The 23,258-nt window shown below is 38.9% G+C and overlaps 1 protein-coding gene across 7 annotated transcripts in view; it reads right to left on the minus strand.

Moving 5' to 3' along the window:
* Positions 1–23,258, minus strand: part of Chd2 (chromodomain helicase DNA binding protein 2) — a 118,360-nt gene that overhangs the window by 58,595 nt on the left and 36,507 nt on the right. For all 7 annotated transcript variants that reach the window (XM_031386985.1, XM_031386986.1, XM_031386987.1 and 4 more), the window contains 11 exons: positions 22,314–22,454; positions 20,690–20,823; positions 19,241–19,466; positions 18,432–18,532; positions 17,410–17,454; positions 17,066–17,244; positions 15,182–15,306; positions 11,042–11,258; positions 9,558–9,647; positions 8,694–8,884; positions 2,187–2,375 (listed from right to left, as the gene is read on the minus strand). In XM_031386985.1, the coding sequence (XP_031242845.1) occupies positions 2,187–2,375; positions 8,694–8,884; positions 9,558–9,647; positions 11,042–11,258; positions 15,182–15,306; positions 17,066–17,244; positions 17,410–17,454; positions 18,432–18,532; positions 19,241–19,466; positions 20,690–20,823; positions 22,314–22,454 (1,638 nt within the window). The remainder of the gene's footprint in view (positions 1–2,186; positions 2,376–8,693; positions 8,885–9,557; positions 9,648–11,041; positions 11,259–15,181; positions 15,307–17,065; positions 17,245–17,409; positions 17,455–18,431; positions 18,533–19,240; positions 19,467–20,689; positions 20,824–22,313; positions 22,455–23,258) is intronic.

The raw sequence follows: 23,258 nt of genomic DNA on the forward strand, positions 1-23,258 counted from the left end.
AAAAAAAAAAAAAAAAAAAAAAAGACAGGCACTTACAGAGTCAGGTATTTGTTTAAAGAATATATGAAAGAACCATACAACAAATTATACTAAATAAAGAGCTATATAGATCAGATATTTTGTTGAAACAAGCAAAATATCATGGGTGTTTCTGTGGATGAGTGTGTATATGTGTGTTCCAACTGAGGAATATAAATATTCTCTTGACATTATTAAACTGTTAAGAAGTTATCAACTACTTTTAGGCATGAAAACAGGGCAAAGTTTGGAAGAATAAGCAGTCTTTCTTGGGCTGAAGAGATGGCTCAGAGGTTAAGAGCAGTGGTTGCTCATCCAGAGGACCAGGGTTCGATTCCCAGTGCCCACATGACAGTTCATAACTGCTTGTGACTGTAGTTTCAGGGGATCTAACAATTTCATATAGACATACATACAGGCAGAGCATGATTGCACAAGAAATAAAAATAAAAAATAAATTATTTTAAGTAAAAGAAGTCTCTTTCAGAGACATACACTAAAACAGGAATACAAGAAAAGGTATGGGTGAAGTGAGAGAACTGAAGCTAGGTTATGAGCAGTTACCATATTAATTTGTCTATATATAATAATATTTCTACAAGACAAATGGGCCACACAGAGTACAGCAGTAAGTGTTGCCTAGCACGTGTGAGGCCCTGGGTTTGCTACCCAAACACATGCATATGCACATACACGAATGCATCTTATTCATGAAATTAAATGTGAGTGCCTGTAACAAGCACATTTGATGCTGCTGCCTATGCCAGACTCACTATTTTCTAATTTCTGCACAATACATTAAGGCAAAAGCTGTAACTTGTCCGTGCCACATGCACATGCTTGGAGGACTAGAAAGGAAGGGGCACTTGCTCTGTCCCATGGGTAAGCGCTGCCTCTCCACAGCTCTCCTTTCACATGCCTGTCTTACAGGACTGTGTACAATGACTTGTTCCTAGCCATTCAACGCTTCTGGAAGGGATATGTTCCATTCATCTTCATTATTTCTAGTAGCTAGAAGGATGTCTAACATTTAAAAAAAAAAAAAAGACTTCAAGGAAGATTTAATGAATAGAAAACAAAAAATTGTTTACATTAACTGATCAGTATAAGAGTATTAGAACTAACAATTTAGAACTAACAATTAAGGACCAGAGAGTTGGCTCAGTAGGTAAAAGCATTTGCTGATCTTACAGATGACCTAAGTTTGGTTCCCAGGACTCAACAAGCATCCTTAATGCCAGTTCCAATAGATCTAGCACCTTCTTCTAATTTCTAAAGACAACAGGCATGCATGTGATCCACATACATGCATGCAGGCAAAACTCTGATATAGATATAGATATAACAAAATAAATAAACCTGAAAAAAAAGTTGATTGGCAAACTTGGGATCATTTACATAACTGAAAGTACTATGTAAACTCTTTCTTACTCAAATGGAAAAGATAAATAAACTTCCTAGATGGGCAGTGGTGGCACATGCCTTTAATCCCAGCAATCCAGAAGTAGAAGCAAATGGATCTCTATGAATTTGAAGGCAAAGCAAGTTCCAGGACAGTCAGTGCCACACATAGAAACCCTGTCTAGGGAGAAAAAAAAAAAAAAAAAACAGAAAGAAAGAAAGGAAGAAGAAAGGAAGTCTTTTTCTTCTGATTGAGTATGAATTTCAACTTAAATCTGTATTGGGTTTACAGACAAAGCTCAGTGGTCTCTAGCAAGCCGAGGCCAGGTAGAAGTACATAGAAAGCCTGTCTCAAAGAACAGAAAGCTTTACTACTGAGTACTTGCCAAGATTTATAAGGTTCTAGACTTAATTTGTAAAAAAAGAAAGAAACAAAGGAAGAAAGAAGGATCAGAAGGAGGGAAGAAAGGGAGGGAGGGAAAGAAGAAAAGAAGGAAGGAAAGAAGGAAGAAAGGAAGGAAGAAAGGAAGGAAGGAAGGGAGGGAGGAAGGGAGGGAGGAAGGAAGGAAGGAAGGAAGGAAGGAAGGAAGGAAGAGAAAGGAAAGGAAGAAAAGGAAGGGGAGAAGAGAGGTGGGCAAGGGAGCGGAGGAGAGGGGAGAGAAAAGAAAGGAAAGGAAAGGAAAGGAAAATCAAAACCTCTGTTCAGGTTTTACTTTTAGAAAGGCAGATATTACTTGAAAATCATCTACCTCTTGGCAGGAACTTACTTATAATACTGTTTCTGAAGGGCTGACATCTCCACCCTGAGAATCTGCTCCACTTTGGCAGGAAGGGATTTCTCCACATCTTTTTTGACTCTTCGAAGAAGAAAAGGCTCTAGTACCTTATGAAGACTCTGGTAGCCATTCTCTCTCCCTTTTCCATGGTCTTCTTCAAAATCTTCCCAGAACTCAAACCTACAGAGGAAATTGTCATATTAGTTACACACAGGGAAGAACTGATCTAAGGGTAGGAGAAAAAAAAATCTCAATCTGTCCTGCCAGGAAAGACAAAATTTTCCCATCACTGAATCTTCAATAAAAGAGAGAAAGAATGGGCTGGCGAGATGGCTCAGCGGGTAAGAGGACTGACTGCTCTTCCACAGGTCCTGAGATCAGATCCCAGCAACTACATGGTGGCTCACAACCACCCATAATAAGATCTGACCCCCTCTTCTGGTGCGTCTGAAGATAACTACAGTGTATTATTACACCGAGCGAGTGGAGCCCGGAGCAAGAGGGGCCATCCTGAGTTCAATTCCCAGCAGCCACATGATGGCTCATAGCCATCTATACAGCTACAGTGTACTCATACAAATAAAATAAATAAATAAATCTTTTTTAAAAATTTAAAAAAAAAAGAGAGAATAAACAAAATGTAATTCTAAAATTTCTAAAAGGGACAAGAGGCTCAGCAGGTAGACAAGAGAAAGCAAGCTGAGCATAAGCATTCATCACTGCCTGTGTCCTGCTAACTTAACTTAGCATGACCAGCTGATTCCTACTCCCGCCATGTCTTCCTGGCCGTGAAGGGCTGTGTGCTACAGCTAGAAGCCAAAAGACACCCTCCCTGAAGCTGCTTGTCAGTGGGAAATTGTGTAAAGTATCTAGTATGGCCACTAGTGACTGTAATCTCTGGAGAAGGAAAAATGGATCCAGTGAACTGACGAGGGACAAAGAACAGCAAAGAGAAAGGAGTCACAGGGCTAGAAAGATGGCGCAGCAGTGAAAACAAAGGACACCATGAAAGGACACTGATGAAAAGACATCAGCCAGGAATGAAACAGCGCTGCTTAGTCTGTGGTTACTCCTCCATTCCCAAGAATGACACTGGTAAGTAATATCTGGAGACATTTTCATTTGTGACAACTGGCCCATAGTGGGTAAATTCCCAGAATGCTGCTAGACATCCTACAAGAAACAAGACCCAGGGCAGCCCAGGTGGGGGGAGGGAAGCATCCAGAACAACCCAAAACATTTACATTGGCGAAGATGAGAAGTCAGCACTACAAGACAGCACTGAATGGAGGGGTACAGAGGGGCTCCCCAGAAAATACTAGTGAGGAAGGAAAAGGAAGGAGCAGGAGGGAAGAAAGAGGAAGAAAGAGAAAGGAAGAACATTCTCTTTTTAAAGTTCCCTTAAAAGACAATTCTGTGTCAACCAACAATTCTACCACAATATCGTAAGTTTACAACTGAAGGAGAATTTATGTAAATCAGTATTAACCTAAGATTAGGCTAGAATACACAAACCCTAGAGAATCCACAAAGAAATATTTTAAAATAATAACATTAGGAGAGGAAGAGGAATTAAATAGTACACTGAAAGTATAAATACTAGGCAGAAAAGGACAAACGGGAATAAGTAGCTAAATAACAGGAAGGGGTTCAACTATATTATTATTTATATATAAGAAACTGCCTCGGGCTAGTGAGATGGCTCAGCGGGTACAACTACTCTTTGGAAGGTTATGAGTTCGGATCCCAGCGACCACATGGTGGCTCACAACCACCCGTAATGAAATCTGACACCCTCTTCTGAAGACAGATACAGTGTACTCATTTATAATAAAAAATAAATCTTTTAAAAAAAAGAAAGAAAGAAAGAAACTGCCTCAACATAAGCAAAAAGGAAACAAAAACAAAAACTATACCTATCATTTCACTCCCACCAACTCTATTCAACAATGTTCTACAGTACAAGTTAGACAAGATTTAAAAAGTATTCATGCGGGCTGGTTGGTGAGATGGCTCAGTGGGTAAGGGCACTGACTGCTCTTCCAAAGGTCCTGAGTTCAAATCCCAGCAACCACATGGTGGCTCATAACCATCGGTAATGAGATCTGATGCCCTCTTCTGGTGTGTCTGAAGACAGCCACAGTGTACTTATTTATAATAATAAATAAATCTTTTTAAAAAAAGTATTCATGCTTTGCTTGATGTCTGTAACTATTCTATCAATTTTGAAGAAGAGGACTCTATAAGTTACTCTTTCTCTGAGATGAATGCTTTTCTAAATTATCACAGCCAATGAACCATATTCTTACCCTCACCTAGTGTCTGTGCCACCCTCCAAGCAGAATCCATTGTTCATTGAAACAGTTGGTGAATGACTTTATGGATAGACCATCTTAATACACACACCATCTCTTAAATGAATGTAACCTGTTCTCTGTGGGCTGAGAATAAAGTCTCTCACTCAAGTCAAATAGCTTTGATCATAGCAGGAAATCTGTATTCAAAAATCATGCCTACAATTCATTTCTTGGTGCAGCAGAACTGTCAACTCTCAGCTTAGCTATGATGGAGGTAAAATCCTTTGGTGATGTGAGGGTCATTGAAGTATAGCCTTATTACAATGAAATCCAATGTCTAAAATGTCCAATGTTCTTATTTTGGGCTTGTACCACAGTAAGAGCCAAGATTTTAAGCTCTAACAAACACAAAACAAACAAACAAAAAGACTTTATTTATGTTCATTTGAAAAAATAGTAGTAGTGATGTATTATTCTAAAATATATAGTTAATATGTTTGGAGTTATTTAAAATTTATATTGAGAAAAACATGTATTTCAGTATTACTGTAGACAAGCATCTACATAAGACTGTTATATCAAATAACTTTTATAATACTCATTTTTATTGTTATAATATTTTATAAATTTTAAAGACATGACAAAAAAAGGTATTGTAGGTATTGAAAGGGGGGGTCTCTGGGAGAAGTTGGGGTACAAAAGAGAAACAAGAATATGATTTAATTCTATTTACTTAAAATATGTTTTTAAATGTTAACAAATTCAGATAAATTGAAATCATGTCTCTTTTCTCATCATAATGCAATAAAACTTAAATCAACTAAAAAAGAGCATTCACATAAGAAAGACATGTAAAAGCCTGTACTTGCAGAAATATGGTCTTCTAAGTAAAAATACAAAGAGAATTGGTAACAAAATAAAAGTTATAGGAACAAGATTATAAATATGAATGTAACTGTACCCCTGCTTTCTACCTGTAGCTCTGGAGTCTAGCCATGGCTCTACATCCTAACTATAGCTCTATACTCAACTGTAACTCTAGACCAGTGGTTCTCGGCCCTTTAATACATACCTTATGATGTACTGATCTCCCAAACAAAAAATTATTTTCATTGCTACTTCCCAACTGTAATCTTGCTACTGCTATGAGTGGTAATGTAAATATGTGTGTCTTAGGCAACCCTTGTGAAAGGGTTGTTCAACCCCCAAGGGGACTTGACCCATTGCTCTAGACTCTGTAAATCTATAACTAACTGTAGCTCTAAACTCTACTCATACCTCTATGCTCAGTTGTAGCACTAGATAGACTCTATCTCTATGGTCAGCTGTAGTTCTTTCTAACTGTAGCTCTAGACACTAGTACAGTCTAAATGAGATGAAAAGGACAGTGTTTAAAAAAGGGCTCAGGGTGTACAATTAGCTCAGCAGAGAACACTGACCCACCTAGTCATCACACACACACTCACAGACATTCATACACACACACACACACACACACACACACACACACACAGAGTCCTGAGTTTTATCCCCAGCATCTTACCAAAACAAAATGTCCAAAACTGCAACCATGATTTAAAAAATAAATTCAACAAAATAGTTTAAGATTTGTTAACAATGAAACCACTGAACACTACTGAGAAAAATTTCACAGCTAAATAAAGAGAAAAATCTTCCTTGACCATGGAATAGAAGGCATAGTTATTATTAGATTAATAACTCTCCCTTAACTAATACTTAAGATACAACGCAATCCAAACAAAATTCCAGTAGGTTCTCCCCCAGAAATTAATGAGCTGACCTTGAAATAGAAATTAAAGCCTGAGAAGACAAAATGTTCTGAGAAAGAATGAAATTGAGTCTTCCACTCTCCACATTAAACACTAGAACGAAGCAGAACTAAAGACAGCCCTGTACAGAAGGACGGACATGAGCATTTGCAGCAGGACAGACCAGCAGTAGATCCTTTCTGTCTCAACTAATGTCTCTGGAAGATGCTGCCTTCAACAAATGATGCTGTAACAACTTTCCAAATTGCTTGGTGAGGAAAAATAGAACTGAATCAAAATCCTCACCCTTCATGTACTCATGCGGCAAAATGAACTATCTACCTAATGTGACAGCTAAAATTTAAAAGACAACATTGTCTTCTTGGTTAGGCCTATCTATTTCACATAAAAATAACTCGATAAATTGTATTTAAAAATTAAAATCTGTCCCTTCAAAAGATGGTATGAAAATAAAAAGACAGTCATAGCCAGGAGAGAAATTACATCCAGGAGTGTTTTACAGAAATGAACTGTTCAACTCACAAATATAATTTTTTTTTTTAATTTTATGTATGTGAATACATTGTCGCAGTCTGCAGACACACCAGAAGAGGGCATCGGATCCCATTACAGATAGTTGTGAGCCACCATGTGGTTGCTACAAATTGAACTCAGGACCTCTAGAAGAGTAGTCAGTGCTCTTAATCTCTGAGTCATCTCTCTAGCAACAACAATACAGTTTTTAAGAGCTGAAGCAATACTGTTAAAATTCTATTTAACTTTATTTTTTGTGTGCGATTGCCAGTATGTGTGTTAATGGACCAAGTACATGCAGTGCCTGCAGAGCTAAAAAGGGTTTCATATTCACTAGAGCTGGGAATTACAAGCAGTTTGTGAGCTCCCATGGACTGTTTAGGAACTGAACCTAGGTCTCCTGAAAGAACAGCAAGTGCTCTTAACCACTGAGCCAGCTCTTTAGCTCAAATTTAATTTTTTATTTCTTTTTTGAGACAAGGTTTCTCTGTGTAGCCTTGATTGTCCTAGAACTCACTCTGTACACCAGGCTGGCCTTGAACTCAGAGATTTCCCTGCCCTTGCCTCCTGAGTGCTGGGATTAAAAGTATGTGCCTGCCTGGCCCAGTCTAATTTTCTTAACAGCAAAAGATTTGAATAAATATTTCAGTAAAGAAGCTCAAATAGCCAAAGACAAAATGAGAAGATGTTTAACAACCTTAGTTGTTATAGTGAAAAAAATTATGAAACATTATACAATTATGTCAATTATACAAGTAAAAATTAAATTGCCTACTGTGTGTCAGTTACTATGCCAGGTAATGTGAACCACCAAGGAATAAGACAAATGAGATCGCTAGTATTTCCACAAGCCTAATTCAGTGATATGCAGCAAAGCAGAAAGGGGGTTGGAGGGAAGATAAGAAAAGAGGTGGGTTCCATGTAAAAATAAGGACCAGGAACATTCCAGATTAACAGAGTAGGAATGGCTCAGCATGTGAAAGAGACAGGAAGATGGCCAGGACAGCTGATCCATAATGAGTAATGGGACAAGAGCTAGGAGTCAGTATGACCCAGGATCCAGCTCACTACAGTCTTCCAAACTGAACTAGTGAATTTAGACTTTGTCCTAAGTTGTCACTGAACAACACTAGACAATTTTAAGTCTGCCAAATGAATGTATATACTATGTATCTGTCCTATACAATTTATCTAATAGAGATGAACCAAGAAACTGTCAGAAGCAGCTTGGCTTGAGTAAGGACTAAAACCCACGCTTCTGTCATCATAAACTGCATTTACGGCATGTCAGACTATGTACGTCATATACTTCATTTGTGTAGCTTTGAGACTTTGTTTTGATTTATGCTTTTTGAGGCAGAGAGCTACATGGAATTGACAGTGGGCTCGCATTCAATAGCTGTCACTGAATTCCTTCCTAATCCTCCTGCCTTAACTTCCCAAGTGCTGGGATTGATTACAAGAAGCACCACCACCCCACATGGTTCTCATGTCTTAATCATTTACCAAATGCTTTACCTAATTCAAACCTGTGGTGGGCAACTCCAGGCATATTTCTTTAGCTTCTATCCCTGTATTATACAAGATTTTAACACAGCTGCTTCTGCCACAGATGAATGCTTACGTTCTCCATGCTATCAGTTTTGCTAAATCTATTAAGAACATCAGAAAGTTTCCAGACACAGTGGTACAGCCTTTAACGCTACGACTTGAAAGGCCCAGGCAGGCACATCTCTCTAAAATTGATGCCAGCCTGGTCTACATAGTTAAAGGATAGCCAATACTACACAGTGAGACCCTTTCTCAAAGTAAAAAAAAAAGGGAGGAGGAGGGGTGGGAGGGAAAACTGGCATATCAGACATTCTAGCACCTTTTGAAACAAACAGGAAGGAGCTTACTTCTCCGGCATAATAAAGTGCAGCAAGGACCAAAGTTCCTTGAGGGAATTCTGAAGAGGGGTGCCCGTGATCAGTAGCCTATGGTTGGACTTGAAATCAATCAGAGTTTTATACAATAAAGAGTCATCATTCTTCAACCGATGGGCTTCATCTACTCCCAGGAAGGCCCAGTTAATACTGCCCAGCACGGTCTAAAGTGAAAAATAGAACAGATGAGCCACCAGGTCAGAAGGGCACCCAGAAGTGCTTACATATCTAAATAATTTCTGTACAAATTCCATCACAAAGATACACACATAGACATATTTATTCTTCACAGATTTAATGCATATTAGGACTCTTCTGCTCGTTCTATCAATGGCCAAATTCAAGCTCATCTAAAGCTATAAGTCAATCTCTTATACAATCCACTACTATGAGCCCCTTCACAAGGCTGAAAACTGGTCTGCTGAACAAAAACAGAAACAAAAACTCTTCATTACTTTGTCTTCGAAAGATTCTCATGCCTATTGTGCAACCCCAACCTTGACATAGGAAACACAAGACCACCAAACTGAATATAGAATAAAAGCATTTACCACTTAGTAACTTTAGAAAAATCTCTCCAATCATTGTAGAGTACCTCAGTGCCGCTTCGATACCCTTTCCTCTTGCATCCTGCTTAATTCAACTGGAGTAAGACACCCTAAGCTCCCATTACGGTGGGGTTTGTTCTCACAAGTTTAGTATTTGAGGAATATTTTAAGTTTGTTTGCTTCATCTTTTAAACAAAGCAAGAAAGCATGACAAGTAGGACGCACACAGCCCCCACTACTTAACAGGGTACACATGGGCAAGACTTAACCTTTATTACTAATTACACACCTTATCTTTTAAGAGGATCTCGTATGTTGTTATAAGTGCATTGAACTTCAACCTTTTGGTCTGAGAATGAATCCACTCATATTCTCTTATCTACAAGAAGAGAAAAACAATAATTAAGACACAATTTCTACTTCCAAGTTTTTGAAACAAGTCTTATAAAAGATGCAATAGAAACAACAAACATGTCTCATGAGAACTGAATGAACAACCTATGCACTCTAAGAAGACTTGATATAAACCCAAGCTAGAACACTGAAAGTCAGAGTCAAACTACAGAGCACTGAGCAGGAAAAACTTTATCATTTCAAATAAAACAAGCCCTCCTGCTAAGATCTGACTAAGTGTACAGAATTTATCAGCAATTAAAGTTGGAGACATTGTCAGGCATGCTGGCACACACATTTAATCCCAGCAATTAGGAGGCAAAAGCAGGCAGATTTCTATGAGTTTCTTGAAATACAAAAAGGTTGTATCAGGGGCTAGAGAGATGGCTCAGCAGTTAAGAGCACTGACTGCTCTTCCAGAGGTCCTAAGTTCAATTCCCAGGGCCTCAAGCATGCTAGAGTCAATCACTAAGCTACAACCCTAGTTACAACCCTAACCCAAGTCAGACTATTTTAATGACAGCATTTAATAAAAACAAGTTTGAATCTATGAAAATATGTTTGCAGTGTTTATTCAAAATGTTGAAGATTCTCAGTGGCCGGCTCTTACTACAAGCCATCTCCAAAACCCATGTTAAAATAGAAGGGCACAAGAGCAAAACTCCAGGACCACACAGACTTGTGTCTTGAAAGCTGAGGCTCAGTTCTGCCATTCTGTCCATCTAAAAAGCAAGAGTTAGGACAGACACCCTGGATAGCTGTCTTCATGGCAGAGAGCTGCTGCCATCAATTCTGAAGACTATCATAAGAGTTACAACACATAACACAAAAACTAGCACACAGTAGGTACCCAAAAAGTCATTCATTTCTCAAAAATACATATGCTAAACAAAGACAAATTTACTGTGTGCTAAATTCATGATGCTCAAGTAAATGTTTGGTACCAAACAAGACTCCTAGAAATGTACTGTTCTCCTTTATAAGGGGATCATAAATATAAACATCAAACTAGTTGTAATGCATGCCAGTGATCACAGCTCTCAGGAGGCTGAGGCACGAGGAGTGCCACAAATTTGAGCCCTGTCTGAGCTATATAGTAAGACTCTAGGAAGGAGAGAAGGGAGGGGAGAGAGAAAAAAAACTAGGAGAGAAGAGAACTACTGTAATATAGTTAAGAAATACTCTGGTGCAATTGCTCTGTCTTAAAACATAGTATGCACCTTGTTGAATGTTTTAAAGACTGAGTTGCATGCTGACGAAACTGCGAGTACTGAGCACACAGCACAGTGTTATAAAGAGTTTACTGATGCATCTAAAACAGTCAATCTCCAAACTACATTTCTAACCCCCATACCACTCCAACTCTTTTTCTTTACGCACCGTATTTCTGCTCATCAGGTCACCTATATAAACCACGACATTAATCTCTGGCGCCCAGATCTCAAACTCTCTCTGCCATGAGGTAAGGGTGGATAAGGGAACAACTATGAGAAAGGGCCCATAGAGTTGGTGCTGGTGGAACAGGTAGGAGAGAAACGATATGGTCTGAATGGTCTTTCCTAGGCCCATCTCATCAGCAAGGATGACACTGTTACTTCTGCAGGAAGAAAACAATACAGACAGTAATTAGATACAGAAAAAGACATTATTGCACAAGATACACAACAGCCACAAAGAAAAGCATCAGTTTGTCCTTTCAATGAATTTCTTCTCATCTCCAGTGACTCATGCCTCCTAAATATGGAAGAAAGCAGAAGATAGAAATAACAGACCAGACAATCTATCCGTAAGTACATTCAATATTTAGATTACATTTAAGGTTCCCATCTTACCCATAAAGCTCTGAATTTTATTGTCTTCACTAGGCTATCCCTCTAACAAAGAAGACAAGTTTTATCATAGAAGCATACAGCATGTAGCCTTGGGTTCATTAATATACAAAGGAGTAAACTAGCTACCAGCCTTGCTTTTGAATACTATATACCAACAGTCCCGTGCCTCTGCTCAAATTACCTTCTCCACTCCACTGCATTCCATTTGACTGATCAATAGGACATCTACTATTCTATAGACCTACTTAATGTGGGTGTAAAAGGATGGGTTTTTGTATTGTGTGTAGTGCTACAGACAGTGCCCAAGGCCTTGTATATTTTAGACAAAGAGAAACTATTTTAAATATGCCACAGACAATTCCTAGCCTCACTGCAACTGAATGAGACTATCCAAGAAAGAGTGTAGGATTATAAGGGGATTGTTTTGCTTTTTCATTTTTTTGATTTCTTTTCTATGAAGCAGATTCTCACTATGTACTCCGGGTTGATCTCTGATTTGCAATCCTCCAGCCTCTGCCTTAAAGAGCTAACAGTAGATGATTCTGAACATCAAACAAACACCTTGGAAGACTGATGCCAAGTGTTCATGGACCAGTACTAGGAAATAAGCTGAATTTCCCCATTTCTTTTTTTTTTTAAAGAATTATTTATTATTATATATAAGTACACTGTAGCTGTCTTCAGATACACCAGTAGAGGGCATCAGATTTCATTATGGGTGGTTGTGAGCCACCATGTGGCTGGGATTTGAACTCACGACCTTTGGAAGAACAGTTGGTGTTCTTACCCACTGAACCATCTCACCAGCCCCCTTCTTTTTATTTTTTTAAAGATTTATTTATTTATTTTATGTGTATGAGTACACTGTAGCTGTACAGATGGCCACCAGCCCCCCCCTTTTTTTTAATTGTAGAAATATAAAAAGAAAGACAAATGAAGAAAATGACCACAGTTAGAAAAGTTTATTTGGGGGGCTAGTGAGATGGCTCAGCGGGTAAGAGCACTGACTGCTCTTCTGAAGGTCCTGAGTTCAAATCCTAGCAACCACATGGTGGCTCACAACCACCCATAATGAGATCTGATGCCCTCTTCTGGTACGTCTGAGGACAGCTACAGTGTACTTCTTTATAATAATAAATAAATCTTAAAAAAAAAAAAAAGAAAAGTTTATTTGGGAAATAGAAAGTAGCCTATATGGCAGGAAATTAGAGATCTAGTATGACATAGTCTGTAAACACTATTACAGGCCAGTGAGATGGCTAAAGGGTAAAGCATGTGTGATAAAGCCTAACTACTTAAAGACAGGCTCCAGCATCAGGGAATAGGCAAGCAGGATTCCTTCCTGTCAGCCATGCAAGTATATAAACACACACTGGTCACATTCAATGTAAACTAACTTTTTAAAAAATTAATAAATAAAAATAGTGCCACAATGTCTGCCTTTGGCCAAGGTTCTAGGTTTCCTTCAGTAGCAGAACCATGGTGCTGCCAAGGAACCTCACAACTCTGCTATTTGTTGGTTGTTTGTGACTTTGTGCTTTTCCTGGGTACCACAGCTCATCTGGGTCCTTCCCAAGCTAGAATATGTAGATGGCCCAACCCCAGTGCCATCTATTCAGCTTAACCCCTAAGTGGCTTGCTCTCTTTGGCAGGGGACTCCTCCGATTTCCCTGCAGACACCAGCTCTCCTTCCTGCTCTCAAAGCCTAAGTCCCTCTTGGAGGACTTGGCCCAGCCTAGCTTAGGAAGGCTCTTGGTGGGTCTCTCCTTTCCCGCCTTTTCTGACTATTTAACTCAGAAACTGCAGGATTTAACTGTAGTTGCTCATCGTGTCTCCGAGGTACACAAACATCAGTAGAAGCAGCACAAGCAAAGCCAAGGGAAGGCCAGTGCTGGCAGTTAGACTCACTTCAGGAACTGCGGCTGGTTGGTAATCCTTGCCAAGTAGGGCTTAAAGCACACAGGCCCAATGGTGTTTGTACTCTTGCTCCTGTGCCTGGAGAGACACTGCTACCCACAAGCAGGCCACCGTTGCAGCTCTCAGCTATACTCATGCTACTGGGACTGTATTTCCACCGAAAGTTTCTGGGCCTAATGAACTGGTTTGTATATATATGTGCTTCACTAGTGAACCAGAGTATTAAAAATATTTAACACTAGAAATAGTATTAGCTAGTGATACTAGCTAGAAAAACAAGGCATTTAATTTGCCAAGATCACAAACAGATCTCTTTTAGTTAAAGGCCAATTTGGTGAGCATACTGAGTCCTAGGGCAAGCCAGAACTACATCGAGAGACTAAATAAATAAATAAATAAATCTCATGCTAATGACTATATAGCAAATATTGTACAACTCTGAAAAAGTTCATGGTATCCTTGCTCCTAAGCACCATCAAGTATAAAATAAAAGTGCTAGCTCATACAATCTCTTTAGTGACATCTAAGTTCTTACTGATCCTTTAGAAAAAGTAGGACTCGCCGGGCGGTGGTGGCACACTCCTTTAACCCCAGCACTTAGGAGCCATAGGCAGGCAGATTTCCAAGTTTGAGGCCAGCCTGGTCTACAGAGTGAGTTCCAGGACAGCCAGGGCTACACAGAGAAACCCTGTCTCGAAAAACCAAAAAAAAAAAAGAAAAGTGGTTTTAAAAAGCAAAACACAGGGCTGGTGAGATGGCTCAGCGGTTAGACCACCAACTGCTCTTCAGAAGGTCCTGAGTTCAAATCCCAGCAACCACATGGTGGCTCACAACCACCCGTATGAGATCTGACATGCTCTTCTGGTGTGTCTGAAGACAGCTACAGTGTTCTTATTTATAATAATAAAAAAATAAATCTTTTTAAAAAAAACAAAAAACCTAAAAAACCCTACTTGCTTTACAATTTCATACACATAACATTCTTTGATCGCCCCCCCCATTTTCCTCTTATCCCATGCCTGTTCCACCAACCCAACCCCTTTTTCCCAAGTCTCTATCTACTTTCATATCTCTTTGTGTCTACATGTCTCCCACTGCATTTCATTAGATTTGCCTGCACAAGGATGGGTAGTGTTAATGAAAATCATTTTTCTCAGTCAAACTCCAACACTGATGTTTCTTCAGTCTTAAATACTACATTCAATTGAAAAGACAAGTAGTACAGGTGCTCCCTTGGTAAAGAGTTACTATAAATACGTTTATAACTAGAAACCTTCTTCCTAACCCTAAGGATAAATTTGAGTATTTGTATTTTTCAAGCTATAATGTAATTCTGAAATAATGATATCTGTTTTAATATAAAAAATAAAGCCACAAAGGAGGAGTTAAACTGGAGAGACCACTCAGTGATTAATAGCCCTGGCTGCTCTTCTGTGGCCCGGAGCTCAGTTCCCAGTACCCAGCTCACAAGAAGGTCCAGGATATCAATGCCCTCTTCTGGCATCTGTAGGCACACGGTCCACAAGTGGTACACAGACATACATGCAGGAAAATACCCATATACTTAAGTAAAAACATTTTTAAAATTGTGTGGGAGAAATCTGCCCTTAGCAGTAAAGGAAGCTCTCATTATGACACAACATGTGACAGAGGAATCACGCCTACCTTTAATCACTTAAAATCCCCAAAGGCTAAATGGCCCAACCTTTAGCTCTTAAGATAATAATACGCCAAACACAACAGAGAAAATCTAAGCATAATTTCTACCTACTTGCACCAGGAGTGAGCAAGCCAGTTGAGGCCCTCCAGCTGATAGTCTCGGAGCTCGAGATTCTCTCCTCCTAAGTATGCCGGCTGCTTCTTCAAAGCTACAAACCGTGGTCTTTGCTTTAGTGCCTGAGAAACAAAAATGAACAAAACCTAAGTCTTAGAACATTTTTCCTTGACCTTAAACTACAATATTAGCCATATTCAGGTATGAACTGTCGCCCCACCTCACCCCTTCCTATTCTGTTCCCAGAATACTGAAATCAAGTATTTTTAAATGAATTGTTCCTTTTCTGACATAAATCTGTGAACATTAATTAGCTCTTAATTTTCTCATCCTTTACTGTGTGACACTCAGAGTTACCTTGATGTTACCATTTCTAAACAATACAGTAACACTCTGGAAGTCTTAAGTGTAAGTGTATGACTGTTTTGCCTGCGTGTATATATGTACCTGAGGTGGTCAGAAGAGTGTTGGGTCCCCTGGGACTGAACCCTGGGTCTGGACAGTGGTTGAACAGCTGTGTTGGAACTAGGAACTGAAGCTTAGTCTTCTGCAAGAGCAACTATCCTTACCTACAAAGCCTACAACCCAGGCCCCAGGGCACTTTCTCATATGTTATTAAACACCACTACACTTTCCAAGGGGCAGAGGAAATGTAAGCACTGGCTGGTTTCCTCAGGAAACCTCTTCCAATGCCCACTGGAGCCATGATCTCCACCTCTGTTCTATTCCGACCTTGGCCTCTACACCACATTTGTGACCAGCAATCACATGTTGGCTTTCACAGACAGGAAGGAGCTTAATGTTATTAACATGAACTTCAACTTCTCTAAGATACAGTCAAAGGAATCAAGCATATTTCTAGAACTCAGCAAATTCCATTAAGAAGAAAAGACTTGTACAATCAATCTAGCAATAAAAAGCTTGTTTGTATATTCAGTTTCTAACAAAATCAGAGACATCTTTCCTGTCTGTTTTAAAGTTATCTACTTTCAAATATTTCTCACAATATAGCTAACTATAAAGTATTAAATTATATAAACCCACAGCAAAGTCATTATTTAACTGATCCTTGTTTTAAAAAAGTGTGTGTGTCTGTGTGTGTGTGTGTGTGTGTGTGTGTGCGTGTGTGTCTGTGCCTGAGTGTACTGAAGTAGACCACATTGCACAGAGGACCCTTCAGGTCAGAAGATGGCACTGAATTTCTGGGAATAGGAGTCACAGCTGTAAACCACAGCCTGGGTGCTGTGAACTGAACCTAGGTCTTCTCCAAGAACAGTAAGCGTTCTTAATCTCTGAGCCCTCTCTCCATCCTCTCACTTTCTTTCTTTTTCCTTTGAGACAAGTCATGTGTAAACCAGGGTGGCCTTGAACTCACAACAAGGCCAAGGACAACCTTGAACTTCTAATTCCTCTGCCTCCACCTCCAGAACGCTGGGATTACAGGCATACCCAGTGTTGCTCAGTTTTGTGTGGTGCTAAGCAATCAAACCCAAGGGCTGCACACATGCAGGTATACTCTACTTTCTGAGCAAATTCAACAGCCTACGCTGTAATTATTTATATTTAATGTAAATTTTAAATCATCGATTCTTCTTGTATTTTTGCTTTGACATATGTGCCCATCTAACCCTTTGGTTACCACAGCTTTCCACAAAAAATAAAAATAAAAAATAAAAAAATATTAAAGTAGGCTTTAATTTCAGGACTGGAGATGCAGAAATAAATGGATCTCCATGAGTTCAACGACAACTCAATCTCCATAGTGAATTCCGAGACACCAGAGCAACATCATAGAGAGTTCATGTCTCAAAACAAATAGAAAGTAAATAAATAAAAATATAAAAAATTAAATTAAATTACAAAACTCAACAATTGGCAAACCTTGCATTCTCTTGTGGGAATGGTTTTGGAGTTGTTTCGACTGTGGAAGCTGTCGATACAATTCTGGAATTTCTTTCCAATCAAGGCTTCATCTTCCCAGCTGCACTCTGAGTAGGGCAGCCCCATCCACTTGCACAGATATTCAGGTTCATTTGAAGGTGCTGGCTTCCGACTATGAGCTATATCATGAATAAAAAATTATCAAGTAATGTCAATTCTACATAGGAAGTGATTTTCTTTTTTAATGTATAACCAATGAATACCATGTAACAAAACTATAAATAATCTGTAAAACACAAAATGCTCATTTTGAACATTTACTAAAAGTTAGACATGCTGCTCACCTGGAAAATCTGTTTGGCCTAGTGTAGATTTACTTGTCTTCACAGCTAAGCAAACACAAAATGAGGCAGACAGTTAGAAACATGCCAAAAAGGCAAAGACAGATTATACAAGCAAGGGGCTAGAGAGATGTCTCAGAGGCTAAGAACCCTAACTGCTTTTCTGAAAGACCCTGCCAGGCTCAACTGCAAGCACCCACCCATACGCCAGCTCACAACTGTCTGTTACTCTAGTACCAGGGGATTTGAAGCCCTCTTCCAGTCTCCTCATGAACAAAAAGTATGCACACTAGGCACAGATATACATGAGGCAAAACACCCATACACATAAAACGGTAGTTTAAAAATGTTCTGGCAAGTATGTGCTCATTCATCTTCTGTTCACAAAGAAGCTGGTTCTACACTTGGCTGCTGGACCTCATCCTAACTATTCTATTACCTTTCGGGTAAAAGGTCACTGAATGTACATACAGAAGCCCTCTAATTCTCTCCTAAGGCCACCTCAATGAGACCTGTTCTGCCAACAGTTATTTCCTTGGACAATTTCACTGATACCACCTAGCCCCACCCCGAAATACAAGAATCAAATACAAGATTAGTATTCCATGTCAATCACCTATTTCTACTCCAACAATACTCAGACCTAGAGACTCCAGCTGAACAAATGTTGCAGCCCTCAAGTAATGCTTGTCTCTAGATGACAATGAAGTTATCAACCTAAGCATTTGATTTCAACTCTAAAAAAATCAGTTCTTCCCTTGGTCCTTTCATTTTAATGAATGGGACTCATATTCTCTTCAGAAACTTTGGAACCAACATCCTTGACATTCCTGTCTCCTCTCATCCCCCCACACCCAAACCTACAAGCAATAATTATTAGTTCTCCCTTCAAAATAAATATAGGCCTTTGTTTAGTCTCAAAAAGTAAAACTGCAAAACTCATTTTATAAATTTATATTATCCTAAAGCCAAAGGTCATTTTCTCCAAGTTTACACAGGACTAAAGTAAATTTTCATGGACTTACCTATTACTCTTTCTACTATCTGATACTGTTTATTCAACTCTGATGCCAGCTCCTGTTGGCAATTGAAATATTCAACATCTTCAGGAGAAACCTTCCCTAACCTAGACAGAAGACCAAAAACAGCATATACCAGTTAGAATTTGGAGATCTATACATATGTGGATGAGAGAAAATGTTCTAAGTACAAATGTAAATTACAGATGAGTCCATGTGTCTATCTCTTTGGTAATATTCACTAGTAACAGGTCTGTGGTTTAAAAACCAACAAAAACATTTCTGCAAATTGTATTAAAACTAAGAATAATTCTAAGCATATCATAATTCAGAGGGTTCTAGATTATTAAATTTCACATAAGTCACCCAGCCTAACCAAAGAAAATAACAAAACGTTCTTGAGATTGGCTCTACATTTGTCTGTCTAAATTCAAGTCATTGATTCATTTAATTACTCTCTGCCTCGCCTGGCCCATCTACAAATCAGGTGTACAAATCTACAAAAAGGAGAAGAAAGAGAAAAAAAAAAGGAAAAAGAAAAAGAAGAAACTCACAATCTTATTGTCAAGATCAAATATACTGAAGAAAGAAAATATAGCAAATGTTCAGTGAGCTAGCTAGTCTTATTAAATCTGAAATTTTAGTAGCAATATATGAAGGCATCTCCATTTAGAAAACAGAACCATAGAGTGCTCAGTGCTCCTTCAACAGACTGGTCAAGGCAAAAACTGAAATCCTAGATAGCTGTATTCTCCACACATTTAAAACGTCCCCTCCCTTCAGTTGGAAACACTACTCTGTAGCAGGCAACATACCACTGCTTGATCTCGTCCTCCTTCTTCTTGAAATTCTCCAGTTTTTTTAGGCCCTTCACTTTCTGTTGTTGTAAGGATTCTTCACTCTCCCACGTGCTGTGAATATAAGACCAGCCCTTCCACTTGATAAGGTATTGGATTTCACCTTCCTCCCTCTCCGTGTCAAAGTCACAGCTAGGATCTCCATTAGCTTCAACAGCATACACAGTGGTAGATGCTCCAGTGGCTGCAAAAGGATTCAGATCAGCTTTAAAGAAACTGTAAGAAACCAGGCAATGAAAGATTCCCAATTATGCAACTGCCAGGAAGAGTCTCTTCTTCAATAAACCAGTGAGTGTCTTGACTTACAATAAGCAGTCAACTTATTGTACAATTACCCTTATTACAATTAGTCAATTACAACACAGGACAGACTCAGTCCTCTCAAATATCCTGAAGATAATACTAATTACCTTAAAGTATGTGCAAACTTGCAGGTGGTACCATACAAGTCCTCTATCCAAACACCGAAAAATGAAACAGCAACACCCTTTTTCTTTTTTTTTTTTAAGTCCTGACTGACGCAAAAAGCAGATCTCTTCCTCCAAGAATAGAGAAAGAAATCAAAATACCCTGTCCTGACCCTCCCAAAGCTGGTAACTATCTTACCCTCAAATAACCAACCTGGGAGCCGGGGACATGGTTAATTGGGCAAGGTACCAGGTTCCTAGTTACTGCTACACAGATTCAAGACTCAATTTCAAAAACCAACGGGTAGGGCAGGAAAAGGACGGTTTTGCTTGGTTTCATCTTTTGCAGTGAGGACTGGAGCTGGGCAAGAGCTGTCAATGACCTATATTCCCAGCCCTACTTGTGAAAAGGGTATTTTATCAGAAATATCTCATATGGAGTTTTTAAAAACCTCACTATGACCCAAACACGTCTGTGATGAATCTGGTATTTTTACAAGGTGATTCAAAACCAACTAAATAAACACAGATTTGCTCTATGTTAATGAGTAAGTACCTATGCTTTATCATCTACATTATGTACTATTTGACTAGGTTAAATTAAAAGACATTCTTTTGTCTTTAGCTCTGAAATAAGTCAGGAAATTTCTACAATTCAAAATATGAGTGTGGACTAAATTTATCACATTAAAAAATAGGTAAAACATTGGATTTTTGAATATATATACATATATACATACATAAATTTGTGGGCTCCAGTTGCAACCAGTTGGTACAGTGCTTGGCAAGCATCACCAAGGCCTGACTCAACTCCCCCAGCACCACGTATTCTGAAAATGTTGGTGCACAACTATAATCCCAGAACTTGGGAGGTAGAGACAGGAAGATTAGGAGTTCAAGGTCATCCTTGTCTATATATCAAGTTAGAGGCCAGCCAAGGCTACCAGAGACCCTGTCTCAAAAATCCAAAGTGAGTAATTTGCTCCCCAAAGACACAAACCTCCTTTCTTTCCCAGTCTTGAATCTAAGACCTTTTCAATAGTTTCACTATTATCTTGCTGTTCATCAACTCCTTCTCCAGTCATTTCAATGAGATCATCTGAATCAGTCTCAAAGTCATCATCTTCTTTGTAACTGTGTGAGAAATAACGCTGCATGAGTAAGAGACTGCACCTTCAAAGCTAAGCATCTCTATAGAGTAGCACTGCAATAGGAACCACACACTTTGACTCCAACAAGTTATTTACAGATTTGAGTCAGTGGACTCAATGCCTATTTGCACCCCATTTCAAGCCCTGATGCATGCCCACAGATAAACTCAAGAGTAGCTCACACTATATGTATAAGCAAGATACAGGAAACGACAAAAATAATCTTTACTTAGTATTGAGTAACTATTATGTTAATTATGACAAAAAAGAAAATTTATAACAAAAGGAAAATTGTTATTATTCAGAAAATATTCCTTAAGATCAAATGTTTCAATCATATAATTTTATCTCCCAATAACAAGAAAATGAGATTAATTTAAATTTAACCCAAAGAGTTGAGAATTTTCAGTCATGCCTATGAATTGTAAATATAAAATGTATTTGGCCATGATGATCCCAGAAATGAAGTCAGAGAAACAGCCTGAGACTTGTCTAAGCTACACAGTAAATTTCAGGATAGCCTTGACAACATAGTTCCAGACTAGCCTGAACTACATCAAAAACATAAAAGGAAAGCAAACAAACAAACAAAAAAACCTTTACAACACATGAACAATAAATACAAGGAGGCACAGCTCAATAGTATTTGCCTCATATAAGCAAGACCTGGGGTTAGTCTCCAACACAACAAAATAATTCTAGAAAAACATAATTCTAGCTATAACACAGGAAGAAAATGAAGTAAGCTAAATACCAGCACATTAAAACCCTACTCCTACATTTAACTATCAGTTGGAAACATCGGGCAGTAATGAGTATCGCTAGGGCTCAGCTTCACAGTTCTACGTAAGCCTAAAGAAACATGCATGTGCTCTGAGAGTAAATGGACTTCATATTCTCTAAAGTAAACAAACAATTATCTCAATATATCTGTATCTTTTTTCACCATCAATTAATGCCTCATATCCTGTTACTAAAGTTTAATATTATGATTATTTCCAAGTATCAAAACATACAATGAGACTCAAGAGTACTTGAGAAGTGAAAAACAATCCAAACATTGTTCGGCAAACATTAGAAAGTCAGTAGGACAGTCAGTAGGACAGGATATAACCTTGAGGCCGTTGGAAATGAACAGGGGTTACTATCCCTCTCCACTGGGCTCAACACCATTTTTTTCCCCAAGGATGGTTTGATTCTAAAAGCAGTTTTAGCTTATGTTATTTTTGGTTTTTTGAGACAGGGTCTCACTGTGTAGCTCTGGCCTTTCTGGAACAAGCTATATAGACCAGGCTAGCATCAAACTCACAGAGATCCACCTGCCTCTGCCTCCCAAGTGCTGAGATCTAAGGTGTGCGCCACCCTCAGGCTGATATTCTTACCTGTCGATCACATCATCTGAAACTTGAAAGAACCAAGTTCTAAACATCTGCATCATCACCATCAATGAAGAACTTCCAAGGCACAACTGACCTCACATTTTTAGCAGCTCTACGTCGAGTCTGCCTTTTGGGAGCTTCATCATCATCGTCATCATCATCTGAAGACTCTTGTTTTTTCCTCTTTCCACGCTGAATCTTAGGTTGCTTTTTAACTTGAGGTTTGGGCACTGTTCTAAAAAAACAAACAAACAAACAAACAAAAAACCCCAAAGGGTAAGAAAATGGCAAAGCTTTTTCCTCTGTTACTTGGTAACTACTTCAAGTCTACATGATGACATCCCCCAGAGCAGTGGCACATACAAATGATTTACTAAACGGAACCAAGCATGGGATCAGACCTGGAATCTTAGAACTCATGAGGTGATCATGATTATGAGTTCAAAGTCAACCTACACTACATAATACTCTCAGAAAAGCAAGGAGGTGGGGGAAGGTGAGGTCTAATCACAGTGCTGTGCTTCTCCTACCTAACAAACCCTGAAACACAGGCCAGGACACAGTAAATAATGGGCGCAGACCCAGCATGACAATCCAATCTTGAGAGCTTAAACTCAGCGGGGCAAGAAAACACAGGCTTCCCCTGGAGAAGGACTAGACCAGAGGTTGGCAAATGTTTCTGTAAATGGCTAGAGAGAAAGTATCTTAGATTTTGCTGGCCAAACAACAAATCTGGGCCACTATATAAGTACTTATGCAAATAGAAGCCATATATTTGTAACAACATTTTTATGGACAAAATTAAAAAGACACAGTATGCTTTGGTGATATGATTAATGTAAGAATAGAATTCTTCTGGAGAGAATGTTTCACATAATTAGGATTCAAATTTAGTACTATTATCAAAGTATAAATGATAACTGTTCATTTACAAAAACTATTAGCCTTTAGGCCATTTAAAAAGTAGGTGTTGCCGGGCGGTGGTGGCACACGCCTTTAATCCCAGCACTTGGGAAGCAGAGGCAGGCGGATTTCTGAG

Source organism: Mastomys coucha, unplaced genomic scaffold (genome assembly GCF_008632895.1).
Source record: "Mastomys coucha isolate ucsf_1 unplaced genomic scaffold, UCSF_Mcou_1 pScaffold21, whole genome shotgun sequence".
Classification (NCBI taxonomy): domain Eukaryota; kingdom Metazoa; phylum Chordata; class Mammalia; order Rodentia; family Muridae; genus Mastomys; species Mastomys coucha.